This window comes from Epinephelus lanceolatus, chromosome 10, assembly GCF_041903045.1.
Source record: "Epinephelus lanceolatus isolate andai-2023 chromosome 10, ASM4190304v1, whole genome shotgun sequence".
Lineage (NCBI taxonomy): Eukaryota > Metazoa > Chordata > Actinopteri > Perciformes > Serranidae > Epinephelus > Epinephelus lanceolatus.
The window spans coordinates 36,950,476-36,969,137 of NC_135743.1; the positions used below are offsets into that span (position 1 = coordinate 36,950,476).

At 39.7% G+C, this 18,662-nt stretch overlaps 1 protein-coding gene across 1 annotated transcript; it reads right to left on the reverse strand.

Annotated features, from left to right (window-relative positions):
• Positions 1 to 2,854: 2,854 nt before the first annotated feature.
• cep76 (centrosomal protein 76) lies at positions 2,855 to 17,980 on the reverse strand. Its single transcript, XM_033640238.2, has 13 exons — positions 17,733 to 17,980; positions 16,697 to 16,852; positions 16,351 to 16,435; positions 16,053 to 16,277; positions 15,748 to 15,933; positions 14,326 to 14,423; positions 13,991 to 14,119; positions 13,462 to 13,653; positions 9,121 to 9,287; positions 8,337 to 8,496; positions 7,776 to 7,949; positions 4,210 to 4,427; positions 2,855 to 3,326 (listed from the first exon to the last, which is right to left on the reverse strand). Exons 1-13 carry the CDS (start codon positions 17,793 to 17,795, stop codon positions 3,188 to 3,190), a joined length of 1,992 nt encoding a protein of 663 aa, XP_033496129.1. The 5' UTR covers positions 17,796 to 17,980; the 3' UTR covers positions 2,855 to 3,187.
• Between the last annotated feature and the right edge of the window lie 682 nt (positions 17,981 to 18,662).

An 18,662-nucleotide genomic window follows, 5' to 3' on the forward strand; every position in this document is an offset into this window, starting at 1 on the left:
GAAAAAGGGAGGAATTATTCATTAGCTCTCCATTTCGCTCTTTCAGCCTCCCTCCTGATCCTCGTGTTCAACAACTCTGGGGCAAATGCAGAATTGCAAATTAGCTCCCGGAAAAATCGAATTAATTGGCCATCCTCACAGGCTTCTTGTCAAAGTTTGGGCTGATGTGTCAACGATTCCCCCAGAACTCCAAACAGCACTGCGCAATATGGCATGGAGCGGAAAAAAACAAAGGAGCAGAGCAAAGCACTCCATAACAACAAAACTACCCTCTGCGTGTCAATTAATAGAGCACTTCAATCAGGGCAAAACTTTCCAAGTTGACTTTTCCTAACCGCACAATAACTCACTCAGCCAGGCAGCTGTCACTTCACCCTCTCTGCAATTTCACAATCAGTCAGTCTCAAATTAGAAGTCAGCATTCCCCTGTGGGCTTTCACTGGCTCTCAAGCTAGAATAATGGCTTTACTGTGGATTGTGAAAATGAAAAATATCTTGCAACAGAAATTAAATCAATTTCTATACTTTACTTCTCCCTACAGTGGGGCTTCCTAATGATTCTTCCATTTGTTATGCATCTCTATTGATTAAAAACACACCCACTGATTTTATCTAGCTCTATCAGGCAGTGAGTGCTGAAGTGGACCACAGTTATGTTATCCGATCTGTACAGAAAGACACAGAGCTGAAGGCATACAGGTCTACTGTAGTGCTGCAGCTGCATCCTGTGAGCTTACATCAGTCTTAACACGCCATCTAGTGCTGTGTTAATGTATTACAAGTGACTATACCAAAGTCATCTATGACTCAATGCAAAGACCAAAACTGAGTTGATAAATTCTTACTTCCTTCTTACTTACTTACTTCCTTCCTGCCTGAAGTGTTGGACACATAGGCATCATCAGATGCTGGGTTTCTTCCCTGGTGATGCTCTGCCAGCCCTTTACTGTAACCGTCTGCACTTTCTGCTTGTGTTTTGGATGTTTTGCCCTCAGTTTTGGCTTCAGCAAGAGAAACGCATGCTCAATTGGATTCAGATCAGATGATATGACTTGGCCATTGCAGAACATTCCACTTCTTTGCCTTAAAAATGTCTTTGGTTGCTTTTGCAGTATGCTTCAGGTCAATGTCCAACTGCACTGTGAAGCATCGTCCAATGAGTTTTGAAGCATTTGGTTGAATCTGAGCAGATGATGTAGCCCCAAACACTTCAGCTTTCATCCTGCTGCTCTTGTCAGCAGTCACATCATCAATAAATACAAGAGAACCAGTTCCACTGGCAGCCATACATGGCCATGACATAACAGTACCTCCACCATGCTTCACTGATGAGGTGGTGTGCTTTGGATCATGAGCAGTTCCTTCCCTTCTTCCTTCTCTTGTCTTCCCATCATTCTGGTAGTTGATCTTTGTTTTATCTGTCTATAGTATGCTGTTCCACAACTGTACAGGCTTTTTAGATGGTTTTTGACAAACTCTAATCTGGCCTTCCATTTTTAAGGCTAACCAATGGTTTGCATCTTGTGATAAACCCTCTGTATTTATTCTAGTGAAGTCTTGTCTTGCTTACAAGAGCAGCAGGATGAAAGCTGAAGTGTTTGGGGCTACATTATCTGCTCAGATTCAACCAAATGCTTCAAAACTCATTGGACGATGCTTCACAGTGCAGTTGGACATTGACCTGAAGCATACTGCAAAAGCAACCAAAGACATTTTTAAGGCAAAGAAGTGGAATGTTCTGCAATGGCCAAGTCATATCATCTGATCTGAATCCAATTGAGCATGCGTTTCTCTTGCTGAAGCCAAAACTGAGGGCAAAACATCCAAAACACAAGCAGAAAGTGCAGACGGCTGCAGTAAAGGGCTGGCAGAGCATCACCAGGGAAGAAACCCAGCATCTGATGATGCCTATGTGTCCAACACTTCAGGCAGTCATTGACTGTAAAGGATTTGCAACCAAGTATTAAAACTGACTGTTTAATTGATGATTATGTTAGTTTGTCCAAATACTTATGAGCCCTTAAAGTCGGGGGACTGTGTGAAGAAATGGTTGTAATTCCTACACGGTTCATACTACATTTTTGAAAAAAGCCTTAAATGAAAGCTGAGAGTCTGCACTTTAAGCAGGTATTCATTGTTTCATTTAAAACCCATTGTGGTGGTGTACAGAGCCAAAATGACGACAACTGTATCATTGTCCAAATAATTATGGACCTGACTGTATATATATACACATATATATATATATATATATATACACATATATACATATATATATTTACAGTTGTGCAGCAAATTCAACAACTAAAACTGAAATTTTCATTTCAATCATTCATTCATTTTCCATAACCACTTATACTTTTCAGGGTCGCAGAGGGCTGGAGCCTATCCCAGCTGACACTGGGCGAGAGGCTGGGTACACCCTGGACAGGTCGCCAGACTATCACAGGGCTGACACATAGAGACAGACAACCATTCACACTCACATTCACACCTACGGCCAATTTAGAGTTATCAATTAACCTGTGTGTCTTTGGATTGTGGGACTTTGTGGAACTCCACAAAGAAGGGCCTCAACCAGTCTCTGACTTAATTATGAGCGTTTCATTTTAAAATGCAACTATGATTAAAATTCAGTAATGAACATGTGCATTGTTGTGATTCCCTGATAAACCTTCTGCATGAATCTTGTCCTAATTTGAAGTGTTATTTGTGTGCTACGTGAAAATTTGATGCCAAAATGTTACAATTTGTAACAGAATAATTTAGAAGAGTTGAAAAGCCATTTAAAAGAACTCTCCTTAACTATTAGTCTTGGAAAATGTCTTCAATAAAGCCTCTAAAAAGTACACAGTAAGATTAAAAAAGTTCAATTTATTTACAAAAATAGATATATAAATACAATTCTGAATATAAATGTCTGTACCAAGGAAGAGTCTACTGCGCAACAAAATAAAGGTCTGAGCGTCACAGTAGAGACAACCACAAACATGACTGTACACATGTCTCTGAGTACAACTTCACAATTTAAATTTAGTCTCACCGTGGGTCCAGGTATTCTTATGACAATGTACATACCTAAGTCTATAGGAAGCAGGCCTGTGGTGTCCTTCTGTAGATGGAAACAATTGTCCGATGTCAACGTGCAATATAAGCTGGTAGTTTTTGGGTACCACCGCTCCAACGGTCAGAGTACAGAGCGGTATTTACATGCGAACATGAGCCACACTGCACATGCGTTCTCAGGATAGGCAAACACGCGAACACGGACCGCAAGCCTCACATGGTCACCACGACAACACACTATCTCCTCACAGAATGGAGACCTGAACAGGAAAAGACAAGAGACAAAGAGCATGGAATATGAAGTACGGAAAAGTCTTTTAAAACACAACATAGACAAATATACATAAGGAAGACTCTTTTTCCCTAAAAGCAAGACTTGCACATTTAAAAAACTGAGACAGCCAAAACTGATGGCTGTGTTCAGGAACAAGGGTTGCAAAAGGTCTGCAAATATATTTTAGAAATTCCAGAAATTTTCCAAGGAGGTTAAATCCCAGAGTATTTGACAAAAATAAAATATGCATTTGGTAAATTCATGGATTATGTCCGCTTAGGATATGGTAAGGATTGTTTCTATCCGCATATGACATGGTAAATACCTCCTGGGCAAATATCCACTCTTTTTCTATTCTACAATTATTTCTCATCATTTCCCATAAATTCCTGTTCATTCCCATGGAAAGTTTCCACCTTGAATACTCCTGGAATTCTTTCAGGAACACTTGCCAGCATATGCACCGATAAACTTAGAACTAACACACAATAAAGTCGGGAAAGAGATGGTGTAACTTAAGTCAGATTTCAATCCATGATATGACTCTAATATCAGCTGCCAGAAGCTCAGGACACATCTGAGCATGTGTGTTCAATTCTAGCAGGATTTGTAGCAGAGACATGGAGTTGTGTTGTTGTTCCCTGTGGGGAGACTTTCCTCTCTTTTACCCCCTCTACAGAGCGGTCTGACTTCAGGATCTTCTTAAATACACTGCAGCTGGTAGGGACTGCTGCCATAAGCCTGAGGTGTAGTGCAAATACAATCTCCTCACAGGCAAAATGGCGGGTTTGCAGTGCTGCTTGGGCTTCAGTGACTGCAGTATGCACATATTTTTAACCACAAATTCACCATGTTACCTACTACCTCACCTGAGGCAGGTGGCAAAGGCTCTACGAGCATTGCGGTGCAAGAAGTTGATGGGGAAGCCTTTGAAGGTGTGTCCGTCTGGCACTGCCCTTCTCACAGCATCCTGAAACTCCTCGTTGCCACAGGAGACACCGGTGCAACGTTCCAGCTCATAGGCTGACAACGCTGATGACAGCAGGTAGGACAGGTGGTCATCCCATACTGTCGCCAGTTCCAGGTCCTGGAGAACAGAGCACCACAGAGCTCAGTAATTCTTACATTACATGTTAAAATCAAACACCTAACCTGTTATTGTTCGGTAGCATTTAAAGGGTCAGTTCACCCACATGTTTAGCTATGCTGTTTCATATTATGCAAGTTAATGCAAACACTCAACCATTATATTAAAATTATACAGTACTGCACTAAAATATAAACTGCTTACCCCTGGTGTTTTGTCTTATAATGCAATTCTGAAATACACATCATAAATCTTATTCAATTTAATCTCAATTAAATATCATATTTTGAAATATGAAATGGCATATTGGGACTATTAACCAACTTTCTGTCAAAATTAAACAGAAATTTTTACCAAATTTCCTGAGAATTTGCAAAAAGAACTGCTATGTAATCTGCATTTCTGTTCACCACTGTTGCACGCAATGAGATGATGAAATTATAAGACAGTCAGTCACATTGATTCATGTAAAGGGAAAACTAACGCAAAACTGATTTCCCCGAATTTATTCAGCTTTGAATTTGGAATGATGATAAAAAGATGCGTGTTAAATTAGGTAAGAGAAAATTAACAGCCAACATAAAGTGAACCAAAAACGCGATTTTTTAAAATCGCTCTACGCCAAAGAAAAAATAAAAATGTCAACACACCGTGGACAGGCATTAGTTTGCGTTCATTTGTTAAACAAACCAGACAGAGGCTACATCCCATGATTATTAGAATCACAGCCTAAGATGTTGGTCTGACGGAAAACATGGCAAGATAATGTTTATTCAACTACTCTAAACACAACACCCTGTGCTCCCTGTAGCTCCCCTGTATTTTGAATCATGTTTGTATTGGTCATTAGAAAGCCATGAAATATTAAATGTACACTTGCCCAACATTATTTAACCCTATGGGCCCAAGGCGTTTTTGGGGTATTTTTACTGCCTTTACTTTTAAACTCATATCACAGTCATTATAAAGGCTACATACACATGCTATATCTTGTTTATTTTCAGGACAATGTGGGCTATCCAGATTTGCCATCATTCCATGTCCTTCTATGTGCCTGTATTTTATATAAATTTTTATATCAATGAAAAACACAAATCCGTGTTACTAAATTCTTACATTTTTACATGTATCTCACCATAGCAAGTTGGAAAATGGCATATTCTGCCATATATGAAGAGGGGAGACTCTCTGGAATCTGTCAATATAAGAACCATGATGGTGGGACATTCTGTCACTTCACAGCTGTCCAAAACATGTGGTTTGTGCCAGGCGGACATGATTACCAGTATTTTTTCATTATTGCAAGAAATTCCATTGACTCATTCACAAGTCAAAAATGTGTTTTATCCGAAAGAAACATGCAATATTTACATCTAAGATAATAGAAAAATAGTCAACCAAGTGCAATGATGTCCTCCAAGATAATATTTGCCACTTTGTTTGTTTTTGTTTGCAGTTTCAGTTTTATATTGGGGGGGCATTTTGGGCATTGGGGGGGGGGGGGCATGTCCCCCTCAATGTATATGGTGACTACGGCCCTGTCATCATGCATAATTAGGCTACAGTTGTCTGGGTGCGCAAAGGTGAAGTGGCTGGTCTTGTCATACAAAGTTTGATGGAGTGTCAAGTGGACAATATGGAGATATTTGCATCTTGAAAGCCGGACTACAAATGTGGATAGACAGGGAGAAACACACGCAAGCCTAAGACGTGGTAAGATACGATATTCCTCACTATATGAATTGACTGATAACGAGATCTGTATAATGGGCTGTAAAGAAATTCGTCAGGTTTTTATTTTGTAGACAATTGATCTGGATTTATAGCGTGATGGGATGACAGCACAATGGTGTGGTATCACTGGAAAGCTCTGCTCCTGCACTTTCATGTGATATGTGTGGCATTTCTGTGCGAGCCTGCATTCACGAGTAATCCATCTAAGAGTAATATGTGTGCAAAGCTGGATGAAAGCTCTGTTATACAGTACAGGCCAAAAGTTTGGACACACCTTCTCATTCAATGTGTTTTCTTTATTTTCATGACTATTTAAATTGTAGATTCTCACTGAAGGCATCAAAACTATGAATGAACACATGTGGAGTTATGTACTTAACAAAAAACAGGTGAAATAACTGAAAACATGTTTTATATTCTAGTTTCTTCAAAATAGCCACCCTTTGCTCTGATTACTGCTTTGCACACTCTTGGCATTCTCTCATGTCTGAAGACTTTGAAATTGAGGAGGAACAGCATTTCTTTGTTGAGCCGTATTTGTTTGAGCCCGAGTATATGCACGGAACTCAGGCTACTGGACGAAGCAGCCGCCGCAGCTCATGAGCCTAACCCTCAGCCAGCTGCAGAATACTGGAGTGGAGCACTGGAAACCTGGTGGTGTAGTTGTTTCAAATGCAAAGCAATGCCAACGGATGAGGAAAGTCTTTGCTGCTCAGACTGGGAATTGGCGATACCTGCACTTGAGAATCTGGACATCAGTACTGACGAGACTGCTGCTCTTCAGAGATCACAGATCACCCTGAGTGCGCACACATGAGCGTGGAGCACAGAGAAGCAGTCAGAGCTACAGGCTTCAGTGAGGCTAAAAACAGAGTTCATATGACGTTTTTCGAAACAACTTTTTATGTTGCGGCTGCAGCACACTTGGATCACTATGGATGAGCAGTATGGAGATACTTTGTGGATTCAATTTTGTGTTCTTGGACATTAGTCTGGGGCGCCGTCTGCCATTAGGTGTGCTAGCCGCTCCCCCCGTTGATCTCCGCAAGGGATGTGAGGACTCTAAAACTTCACCAGGGCCTCCATCGGCATATGGATGAGTAGATAATGGCTAAATTTTCATTTTTGGTGCACTATTCCTTTAAGAGACAATCTCCAGAGCTATGACTTGCTAGGCAATACAGTATCTTTTTGGATATTGTCTTTATAATGACAGGATCGTGGGTGTCACACACGAGACAGCAACAGCTACAGAGTTCACTTTATGCATCCATGGTGAGAAGAGGAGTCGAGCTACCATAGGAGCAGAGAAGAAGAGCTTCTACTGGAGCTAGTATGGACAAGCAGAGAATGAGTGGGGGAAATGTATTTAATTCTGGGTGCGGTGAGGGTGGAAAAAAGACAGTGGTGTAAAGTGCTGCAGGGCGGTGTGTCCAGGAGCACCGACGCGTGTCTAGATGCCGTAGGTGTGGGGTTGTACATTGACAATAATAGGGGCATATATTTTGACACTCAGCGTTCACTGTCGGTGTGTTTTGGCTTTTAGCCCAGCACAGGTGACTTAAACATAAAACTTCCAAAGTGTAATGGTCCTTATCTATTAAAATGTTTTACCTTCCTGTGCTCAGAAACCAGGTAGCGCATTTCAAGCTCCAGCTGGTTGCTGGCAGCAGCAGGATCCAGAGATGGGGCACAGAGTGGAGGCAGAGGGGGCAGAGAGGTGGTGGAGCCTGGGGCGCAAACAGACTTCAGAGCCTCTTCACTCATCACCTTCCACCGAGACTGATTCTGTAGGGGAAGAAAGAGGGAAAAAACTGCTCTTATCAAGGTTTACATTTTCTGTTCAGACAGGAGAACCACTACACTGCAGCCGCTGGGGATTTGCCGCTTTCCTTTAGCATGACAGACAAGAAATTGCTGATGAATGGAACTGTTGCAGATTGAATCTCCCAGGCAGCCATCCAGTCACAAGCCCACCCCCCTCTGCTACAGGCTACCTCTGTCTTAAAATCACCACTGTCCATTTGATTAGATCTTCCTTGACCCATTTAATATGCAGTGTAAATGAAGATTTTCATATTAAAACTCATTTCACCAAACCCCGTCCCTGACTATTAACACAATACCTGTCAGTGAAACAAATGTATTTAATCTATGGGGAAACTGTGAAGTTACCTGGAAGTCAAAGACACAGAGCTCCACAGCATCAGTGGGCTGACAGTTGGCGAGGAAGGTCTGGTGGTTGAAGACACAGCCCACAGTGCGGTAGGGGGAGGAGGGTTTGGGCTGGGGGGCCAGGGGTGGGGCATCTGGATCTATGGCCTGGTGCAGGTATCTGAACATACATATAGGACATTAAGGCCAATCAGTATCATTACCGACAAAATCGATAAAAAAAAAAATTATTTAAGAATCCATTACGCCATGCCACCTGAAGGGAATGATGAAGGTAGTGATAAAATAAACTGTAAAGTACTACAGTGAAGGTAAAATAACCTTTACAGGCTGGGACACAATTGTAAATTTAGACAAAAATATATCGAAGACAAAAAAGGTCCTCAAAAATACTGCTTACTATAAGCAAAGACCTAGTTTTCCATAGTTTTCCATAGCTGACTTGCTTAAATTGACAAAGTAAATGAAATCAAGTCTATCTCCATAATAACATCAGTGAGTTATGGCCAAAACAATAACTGATGGGCAAAATCCCAGAACTGGATAACCACCAAAATGTAATCAATTGTTCCTTGGCTCAGAGCCTTACCACCAAGTGTCATGGGAAAAGGATTCTGAGGTATCCTGCTGAGAGTCAGACAAAGACTAGCTAACGAGCTAACTGAGGCCAAAGGAGGAGTGTTGTTCAAATGATTTCTTAGAAAGTGTTTGACTTGAGCAGTTACCAAAAAACTCAGCTGTGTTACATAAGTTATCAGCTGTCTTAAGTGCAGAAAAAAATGACCTGTGTGCTGTTAGACTCTCCCAGAAGGTGATGCTCCCATCAGTGCCGTGGGTCAGGACCCAGGTGTGTGGCGTTCCCTTGGCTTTGGTGCCCACACACACGTATGCGTCCAGGCCAAAGCCCAGCAAGAGGCTGCACAGCAGGGTGGCGTGGTCCTCACAGTCCCCCTGGGGAGGAAGGACAGTGATTAGTTCAGGTCCTCTGGAGAGCTTAAAATGTGGAACATATATTAATAAAATCAATTATTTATAGATCTGTGCTCTCTTAAAATAAAGCTCTCACAAAAGGCTAATACACTTTTATTTTTATCTTTAAAGTATGTACTTCAAGAATAACAGGATAGTTTCCCTGTTCAACTCAGGTCACACACCCCTTGGAGCTACAAAGTACCAAGGCATTCTTCTGATCCTTCTGTGACCTCTCCAAAAAGCGAGCCTCCAGCCAGCTCCATTCACAGAGCATCAGGAGATGTGGTTGAAAACTCTAAAAGGTAGTAGGTAGACCTTTCACCTTAAATTATTTAGTTACATATCCAGTTCTCAAAGGTCGACAATGAACTTCCATGCTCATATAAGCCTGTTTTGTTTTGAGGCTGGGTTGGAACTATTAGAATATGAACAACTCGAAATACTACAACTTTATTCTGAAAATATTCTGATTTATACTACAAATATTCTTGAAATATTTAAAATTAATTTTTAAGATATTCTGATTTTATCCTAAAAATATTGTTGAAATATTATGTTATACCTGAGATATTACACTTTTTTTCTCATAGTATTACAACTTTTATCTTGAAGTATTAGGAATTTATTCCAAGCATATTCAAGGCTTATTCTCAAAATATTACAACTTGCATCCTGAATATATATATATATATATATATATATATATATGTAATATTCCATTTTTTTTTAAATAAATCTCAAAATATAACCAATTTTATCTTGAAATATTAAAACTTTTTATCTTGAGTATATTTCAACTTTTATAATAAAATAAAACAACTTAATCCCGGAAACATTACACCTTTTTTCTTATAGTATTACAACTTTTCTCTTGAAATATTATGACTTTATTCCCAGAATATTCAAACTTTATTTTCGAAATGTAACTTTTACCTCAAAATCTTACAACTTTTATCTCAAATTATTACAACTTCATTCTCTGTATTTAAAAAATTAATTCTTTAAATATAGCTACTTTAGTATTGAGTTCTTATTTAAAAATACTGACATATTCTAAGTCCCTATATTTAGACAGATTAGAAGACATTCTCTAACGTCCTCTTACCACCCCTGTTGCTTGTCTAATTCATCATGTCACTACAAGTCTGTTTAAACAGTAATACAATATCCTGTTTTCACTGCACTGTTAGCCTTTCTCAGAAGTGTTGAACACACACAAGAAAAGCCTGCTGGAGAGGAAATAAGCTCTCCAGTCATCAAATTGTCCATGACAGTAAGCAACTCTTATTTCACTCGTACAACTTTTCTGGTAAAGAGGCCTGGGTTGAGCTGGGGCTAGTGCTGCTGCTGCTGTTGTGTGCTGTGTGCTGGCTCGGGCTACGGGCAAGTCAGAATGATAGATGTTCCCCAGAAGTGCTAATATGGACGGCAGCATTGGAACAGGCTGGGGACTGATGAGGCTAAATTAATTTTCCCTGGAATGAAACTCATAAATCACAGCTGACAAGGGCCACTTTGTGAGAGTTGTGTTGTGTCTGTCTTGCCAGCCGCTCACAGAGGAGAGGCAGGGAACATTTATCCTGTGGTGGTCTGGGAAATTCCCCGCTATCTAGTAGAGATGAAAATGCATCAGTCAGTCGACTCTGCACAAATCCTTCTTTCTCAGAAATGACACAATCAGCTGTGCTCAGAAACGGAGTTGATGTAAATGCAGCTGAACCAAGTTTACGTAATGGTTTCTTTCTGTTCTCTCTCAGAACAAAACTTTTAAAGACAGAAAAGAAATTTGCAAAATTAACACGAAACATTTATTATAGTTAGAGAGGCCAGACTGGGGTTATATGAGAATAAGGTCTTTTAAGAGCAAAATGCAATTACACTTTTTTCCATTGATTTGATGCATTTTTGCTGATTGTGTTGTAAGAGCACAAATGCAATTATCCAGTGATCACAACTTCAAATTCACTTAACTTTTAATGATTATGACTCTTTTCACACAGTTCTCTTTGTCTTATCTATTTAAAGACATCCTTATAAATGGAATGAATTACAGTGGATTTCAAAACTTAAATGTCTCATTGCACTGGACGATTTAAACTTTAAATCTATTAAGTGATGTCTGTGTTTGTCTGTGATGCTGTATGTAATTTTGTTACGTTAAGATATATCATATGCATATGTGCTTTTGTTGTTTGGATATGTTTGTTGCATGCACTTGTCCTTTTGCCTTCACTGGCTTTGTTTATTTTTCTTTCCTCTTTGCTGCACTCAGTCTCTTCTGATCTGAAAGAGATTACCTGATTAATTGAAGGCTCTACAGCATGCTAAACATTTAGCACCTTTAACATGATTGCACTCACTGAGCGCAGATTTCAAGTAAAGTTGTGGTCAAAATCGCACACCGAGGTACTGCATAATACATACACTATCAGTATGTACTGCTTACTGCCTACTACTGCTTTTGGATGTCAAAATCTGTTTCTAACAAAGCAATAAAATAAAGATGATAAGTTTATCTTATTAACAAACAAATACACTACATCTTAGTAGGGCTGGGCAATATAACAATGTTATATTGATATTGATATATGAAACTAGATGTCGGCTTAGATTGTTGTCTTTTCCTGGCTGCATTAAAGTTACCAGTTTGTATCTAAAATCTCACTGTGTAAATATTTCGTGAAAAGCAACCTATGTATCACCCAGCCCTACGTCTTATGCCAATATACTAGAAGGCTTTGAAAATACTTTTAGAAGACCAAGTCTGACACCCTCTCACGTCTTAAGACAATGTGAGTTATTAGATTTTTCAAAGACTCGGGATCTTGCATGGTCACTTTCTGCAAGATTACAACTAGATTCCTTTTGAGATTATATCCCATCCTGCTCCTGGTGGAAAATATTACGCAAAACTCCCTATAAGAAAGATAACATATCAACAATTCCTCACATGTCTGCTAACACACATAACTTTAGAAACACAAGATGGCAGTTTGTTGTCAATTCAGCATCAGTGTAATCCATAAAGCTGAAGTGTATTTGTCTACATATTTCACAATTTGGATTTTGTTGTCTCTACTTGCTATCAACCTCTGGTGGTTAGGTGTGTTATTTTAGTGTGAGGACACCATGGGAATGAGAGGCAAACTGTTCCAAAAATTAAAATTCCTCACTAAAATAAATACTGGTTGGTGGATCACACAAACACAGAGTCTTGTTCACTCCACAACTCCACCAATTTCTCCCCCTTTTCCAAAGTACAAGACAACTGAGACTTTTTCACGTTCTTTTGCCTCCCTGGAGTCCCTTCCATGTTAACTATCTACCTGGTTTGCTGCTTCTTGTTTGGTGCTGGAGGGAGCGCAGCCATTGGTTGTTGACAATGTTGACATCATTGAACTTCAGTATTTGCATGAGCCAAGACTGAAAACTTATGATAATACTGAACATGTCTGATTTTGTTGAAAAATAAAAACAAGAAAAAGACTTAGAGATTCATGACCCCCTTACATCAAGCAAACGAAATCATGGGGGTGCGCCACAACTCTAATAAAACTCATGATTTAATTTTGATATTGGAATGCGACAGTGAAATTGCTTGAAATGTTGTCTGGTGTAAGGCCGGCATTAGTAATAGCATTTCCATAAAGATTCACTCATCAGCACTATTAGCACTGTTAGATATATCCAAACCGTTTATACAGTCTGACAGAACAAAGGCAAAGTAACACCATGAAGACCGTGATATTACAGAGAGGCCAAATGCAGAGTTTGGACGACTGCCTTGCACTCACTTAAAGACAGTACGTCACAAACAAGATACTAAAACACAAAAAAGCAACAGTAGAGCTGACACATCCTAAAAAAGATGTCTCTCACATCCTGAGATCTGTGGGGTTTATACCTAATGATTAAACAGATAATAAAATAAAATGTGAATGTTAAGTCCAGTGAGTCAGCTATGAATTCTTCCATTTAGAAGAACTAATATAGGACATACCATTTAATAGGAATTTTGGTGGGAAAAACCTATAAATCTGCCATTGTTTCTGTCTTTGACAACAATGATCTAGCAGCACAGTAAGTGCACTGTCATCTGAAAAATGAGTCCATCTCTGCTGTGGCTGCCAAAACACCGGCAGTGTCTCCTTACCTTCCCTCTGCACAGGAAAGCCATTAATGTGCACCACTGCTCCTGCTTGCCTCCTCCTCCTCCCACCACTGGGGCCTTCTCGTGGGCCAGCAGGCTGACGAAGCGGGCCGCCTGTCGAGGGCTCTCCAGCAGCCGGCCCGCCCGCAGGACATGCACGTAAGAACACACTGGCCTGTTGACACCGTTCTCATCCTGCAGAGAGCACAGAGACACACCTGGTGGTTAAAGGATAGCTTGGAACAGATATGAATTGGAGGAGGTCAGGATTCAATAATCCCTAAACTGGTTAGGAATATGAGCAGTCCTCTCCCCAAACCACTAACACAGTAAACCAGTGTATGAGTGGCAAACAGCAAATGAATTAGGTTATTCTGAGGGACTCCCTAGTCAGTGTCTGCATATACTGTATGTAACCCATTCACTCCACAGGTCTAATACAAAGGAGTACAGAAAAATGTCCTTAAAAGTAAGCAAACGTTGTCAAATAAAGATTTATATTTCTCCCTTCAACATGTGAATTTAGACGAACCTGTGCAAAAATCTTGACCATTTTGGATTGGTGTGATGGACGAATCTCAAGGAACTCCCTCCACCACTGTTTAGCGTAAACCAGGAAGAGTCTCTCCTTCTCTGCCGTCCTCTGCCTCTCCAGTGATTGCTAAATGAGAAACACACAGTGATATCACTTAATACATTTATAGCTTTGCTGCTGCCTTCGCATCAACTCTGAGGAAGATTGATTCCTAACAGCATTAATGGAATTCTGTTGTAGTGATTCACAATCACTTCACAGAGTTACTTTATTCATGAATAATGAAGCCGATGAATCAACAGACAGAGATAAAAAGACTCCAGTGGGCTGACCTGTGTGCTGATGATGTCAGTGCTCAGAGTCTCTGTGAGCGGAGGGTAGAGCTCCAAGCTGACAGTCAAAACACCAGCTGGGACTTTACATTCACTTCCTGGAGACACACATACATGTCAGTGAAACCTGTTGGCACATCACTTAAAGCTGGGAAGAGACAACACAACAGATTAATTTCAAAAATCTTACATTTCTGGCATATGCTTAGTAATTTACAGATAGAACTGTTAATACTGCACAGCGTTGTTTCCCAGCCTGGGGGCTAGGACCCCTGCATGGAGTCACAAGATAATTAATGGGACAAAAAAAGAAGAAAAATAGTTTTTGCTACTCATATTTAGATTTTTTTTTTAATTACTTTTCTATAATCGTGATTGTAAAACTCCAGGGATGAAGTGGTTTACAGTTCACAATAAACTGTGTGAGAATTCCCAACAGTTAGTATTACAGTTTCAATTTTTATTTATCATTAAAACCATATTTGATTACCGCGCTTTGAAAAAGTCAAATTAAATACTGTCCAGCATCAACTGAAGTTAGCAACAGACTCCCAGACGCAGATGCAGCATGCAACATGGGTTTGTTTTGCTGTTTTTTGTTTACAGAGTGGACGTACAGCAGGCAAACCCACATTTTCCTATTGTTTTATCTCCACAAAATACGACAAAATTTTATATCTAACAATATTCAGTGGTCATTAGGGTGAAGAAATCTTAGAGTTTTAGAAAAAGATAGTCTTCTCGTGTTTTGATTGCAAAAAATATAAAAGCTCTCTGTGTAGCTGGGATGATCAGTTACAAATTGAATTGGTTTCTACAATGCAACGTTTGAATTACATGGCTCTTCTTGCAGTGGTTCCAGAGAAGAATGACTTTAGGACTCTCTTGAGAAATTACGTAATAGAGTAATAATTGAAGCTTGTTACTTTTCACTGTGTAGAGCATAATGTCAAAAAGGATTTAACTGGAAGATGTGTGTGTGCACAACTGCATTCATTGGTTGATTGTGAAAAACTTGTGTTTTAGGAAAGGAGCTTTTCTTGGCAGATTATACTTGTAAAGTATGGTGGGAGATGAGTAATTCTTTATTTGGAATTTAATGTTACTGTTTGTTTTCTGACTAATGTTTCACCACTTTAACAGTTGTTTTTTTTGGTGTTTAATTTCAATTTTATCTGGGCACTTTTATATGCATGACACCATACGGACTACTACTATTTTACTACTGCATCAATCATTCTTCACTCTTAGCCATTGAGATATTACCTTTTTAAAAGGTATTAATACATATTTATATTTATTTTAAAAGGTATTATTATATATATTTTAAAATGTATTATTAATGTCTTTAAATAAAGACATTAATAATTCAGTAAACACTATCACTCTTGTATTCAATGCAGCAGAATCACCCTCTCTCACCAACTCCCATCAGCTCCACAGCAAAGCAGGTCCTTCCACCAGGAGAGCTGAGGACCGTCCTCCAGTCAAGGAAGTAGGACGAGACCAGCGTTGTCTCACTGGAGGTGTCCGTCTTGATCAGCACCAAGTGAACCGGGTCACACAAAGACAGCATGGTGGTTGCGTCCGCCATTTTACTGCCTTCTCCTGCAGTGCAAAAAAAATTACAATCTTAGTATAGAAAATATATCTAGCAACATAAAGCAAATGCATAAAGAACCGTTGGTCCTGACTTACGGACACCAACAGTAAGAGTTTACATGTACCTGTGCCATCTCTGTGGATTTCTAAGAGGAAACCCTCCTTCAGGTCAGGTTCGCAGGCACAGGGCACTGGCTTTGAGCGGAATCTCTGGTTGCGGAAGTGCAGGTAGAGTGTAAATGTAGAACACACCTGACCAGGTAAAGGCTCTGGCTCCTGGAGATGCTCCAGAAAGGCCTTACCACCAAGCACTTGGAGATACAGGTACCGCCTGGATGGGTCAATATTGGCTGAAAGAAAAAAAAGACTGTCTTAGTTAAACCGTTCCAACATTAACAAGGACAACTTGATGATGCTCCTTACTTTTTTTCAGTTGAGTAATATTCTTGTCAACAAAGTGAGTAGCAGGTTTTGGAGGGGATCCTGTTTCTGCATCCATGGGTACTTCCTACCAGAGAATGCCGACATGATAAAAATGCCAAACAGTCAGATGGTGATTGAAATCATACAGTTCATACAACGGAGATATTTTCATCCCTATCTGGTTTCAAATGAGTATCTAAACACTAAAATGAGTCAAGAAAGTTGCTATTTACATTCAGTTAGGAAGTCTATTTTCAATTTTGAATCTAGTTTATGAAAATTAGCTGCTGTCAGCTTAATCTTCAAGTATGTAAATTTGAAAATTGACTGTTCAGTACTGACCAACCTGGGTAAAGTGGAGGTCCTTCATTACATCATCTATGATACCCCTGCGCTGTAGAGCATGAAGGAAATCCACCTCAGACAGAGATCGATGTGCTGGGCCTTGGTCATCCCTCACAGTCTCAGCCAGCACCTCTCGGATCTTCCCATGGATGTCCATCTGATAACACACAAAAGACACAATAAACACCATACACTTCACCTAAACAAGAGTCACAAACACATGTCTCACCATTGATCTTTGAGGTATCTGAATATCTTGTGAAGACAGACTCCCTGTCATTTAAGGTTAATTGTGCATCTTTGGTTTTCCCACCCCACACCAAATTCAATATTAATAAAAATGGACTGTCGCAGCCATCACATTGCTCCAATATTATGCTTGTAATCTATCAGTTTTTTTCCTCGATATCAGTAGGACTATAGGAAAGTATAGGTCTCGGGATTTCATTAGAATCTTAGTGCAAATACAGTTTCAACTTAGAGTATGATTGTCAGACATTAATATCTTAATGTAAACAGCATATTAATGGTTCCATAGTGAACCAGATACCAGGAGAAATCACACAGGACCAAGATACTATTACTTTAATTCTAATACTGTCCATTAATGTATAAGTGCATCTCTACCTACTGCTACTCATCTGACCTATTTGTGCTGCACTTCAGAGAACAGTCTGATTCACAGACCTCTGTAGGCTAACATTAAACAAGCAATTCCTTTAATAGCTTAGCTTGGAACTAACAACCGACTAATGTTTGAATAATGACATCACATACATATTTAGTACAGCCAAACTTAATAAAAGACAGAGTTTAGTGGTGCTATATCATAAAATATGATCTATCATGTGTGCACTTTCGTCAATAAGGAAGTAGACATTAATTTGATAAATGTTTGAATAGCATTTGGCTTGTGAGTCTCACTTCAGATAACACATAAGTCATATTAAACCGTGTATCTTAAAACTGACAGCATATAACAGGACAATGTCTGACAGCGCCAACACACTAAAGTAAAAGCTACGTATGTTGCTCACCTTGAGCAGATGGTTGTGAATGATTTGCTTCAGCTCGGAAGCTTTCTCTGGAGGCAGAGACATTACTGTTGACGAACTCTGGCAAGTTTTGACCAAAAACAGCTAGCTAAGTTAGTAATATGGTTCTTTCAGGAACGATAAACGTGTGCTTGAGCAATATTTGCACACATTTGTCGTCTGTAACATAATAACATTTCTATGACAGCCAGTCCGTGGAAGTTAGCAACAACTGCCAGTTTAAACTGTGGCGGAAAAGCAGGCGGGAGTGCGGCTCCACTGATGCCTGGCGATGTCCTGTCCTCAAAATTGTTGTTGTATTCAACAATTCTGTCCTTAAACGAAACAGTATACTCAAGCTGGACATCACTTATGAGATAATTTATTTTAGGGGACGTTTAATTTACTTTTATTTGTTTTAGCCTGATAAAACATTTGCCATTTTATTCAGGGATTGTATCGGTCGCTCTGTTGCCGTGTGACCTGCGACAGCCAGCAAAGGACCGTTTTGTAGTCCAAATTGTAGTCCGTGCACTGTCAAACCCTGTAGATGATATTATTTCATACCAGACCTACCATTTTGTGTTATAATCATTTTAACTATCATCTTTACGTAATACATAGTATTATAATGATTATTACGTTTAAAGTACTCAATTGAAAAATAAATCTGTATTCTGTAGGTTTTAGTGGATTACACAACAAAGACAGTACTTCCCCCTCCACACACGCCAATACCATCCCACAGACAAGAGAAAATGAAATTACTACAGCAGTCAATATGAGCAGGGCCTCTTCTTGAAATATTGAATCAATTCCTGGAATCCACGGTGAGAGGCCTCCAGTCTGCCTCCATTGATTTAGCTCATGGTCAGAATGAAATTATGACTGTAACTGAGCACAGCAGTGCAGGGCTGTGGAAAGCTGTGGGTG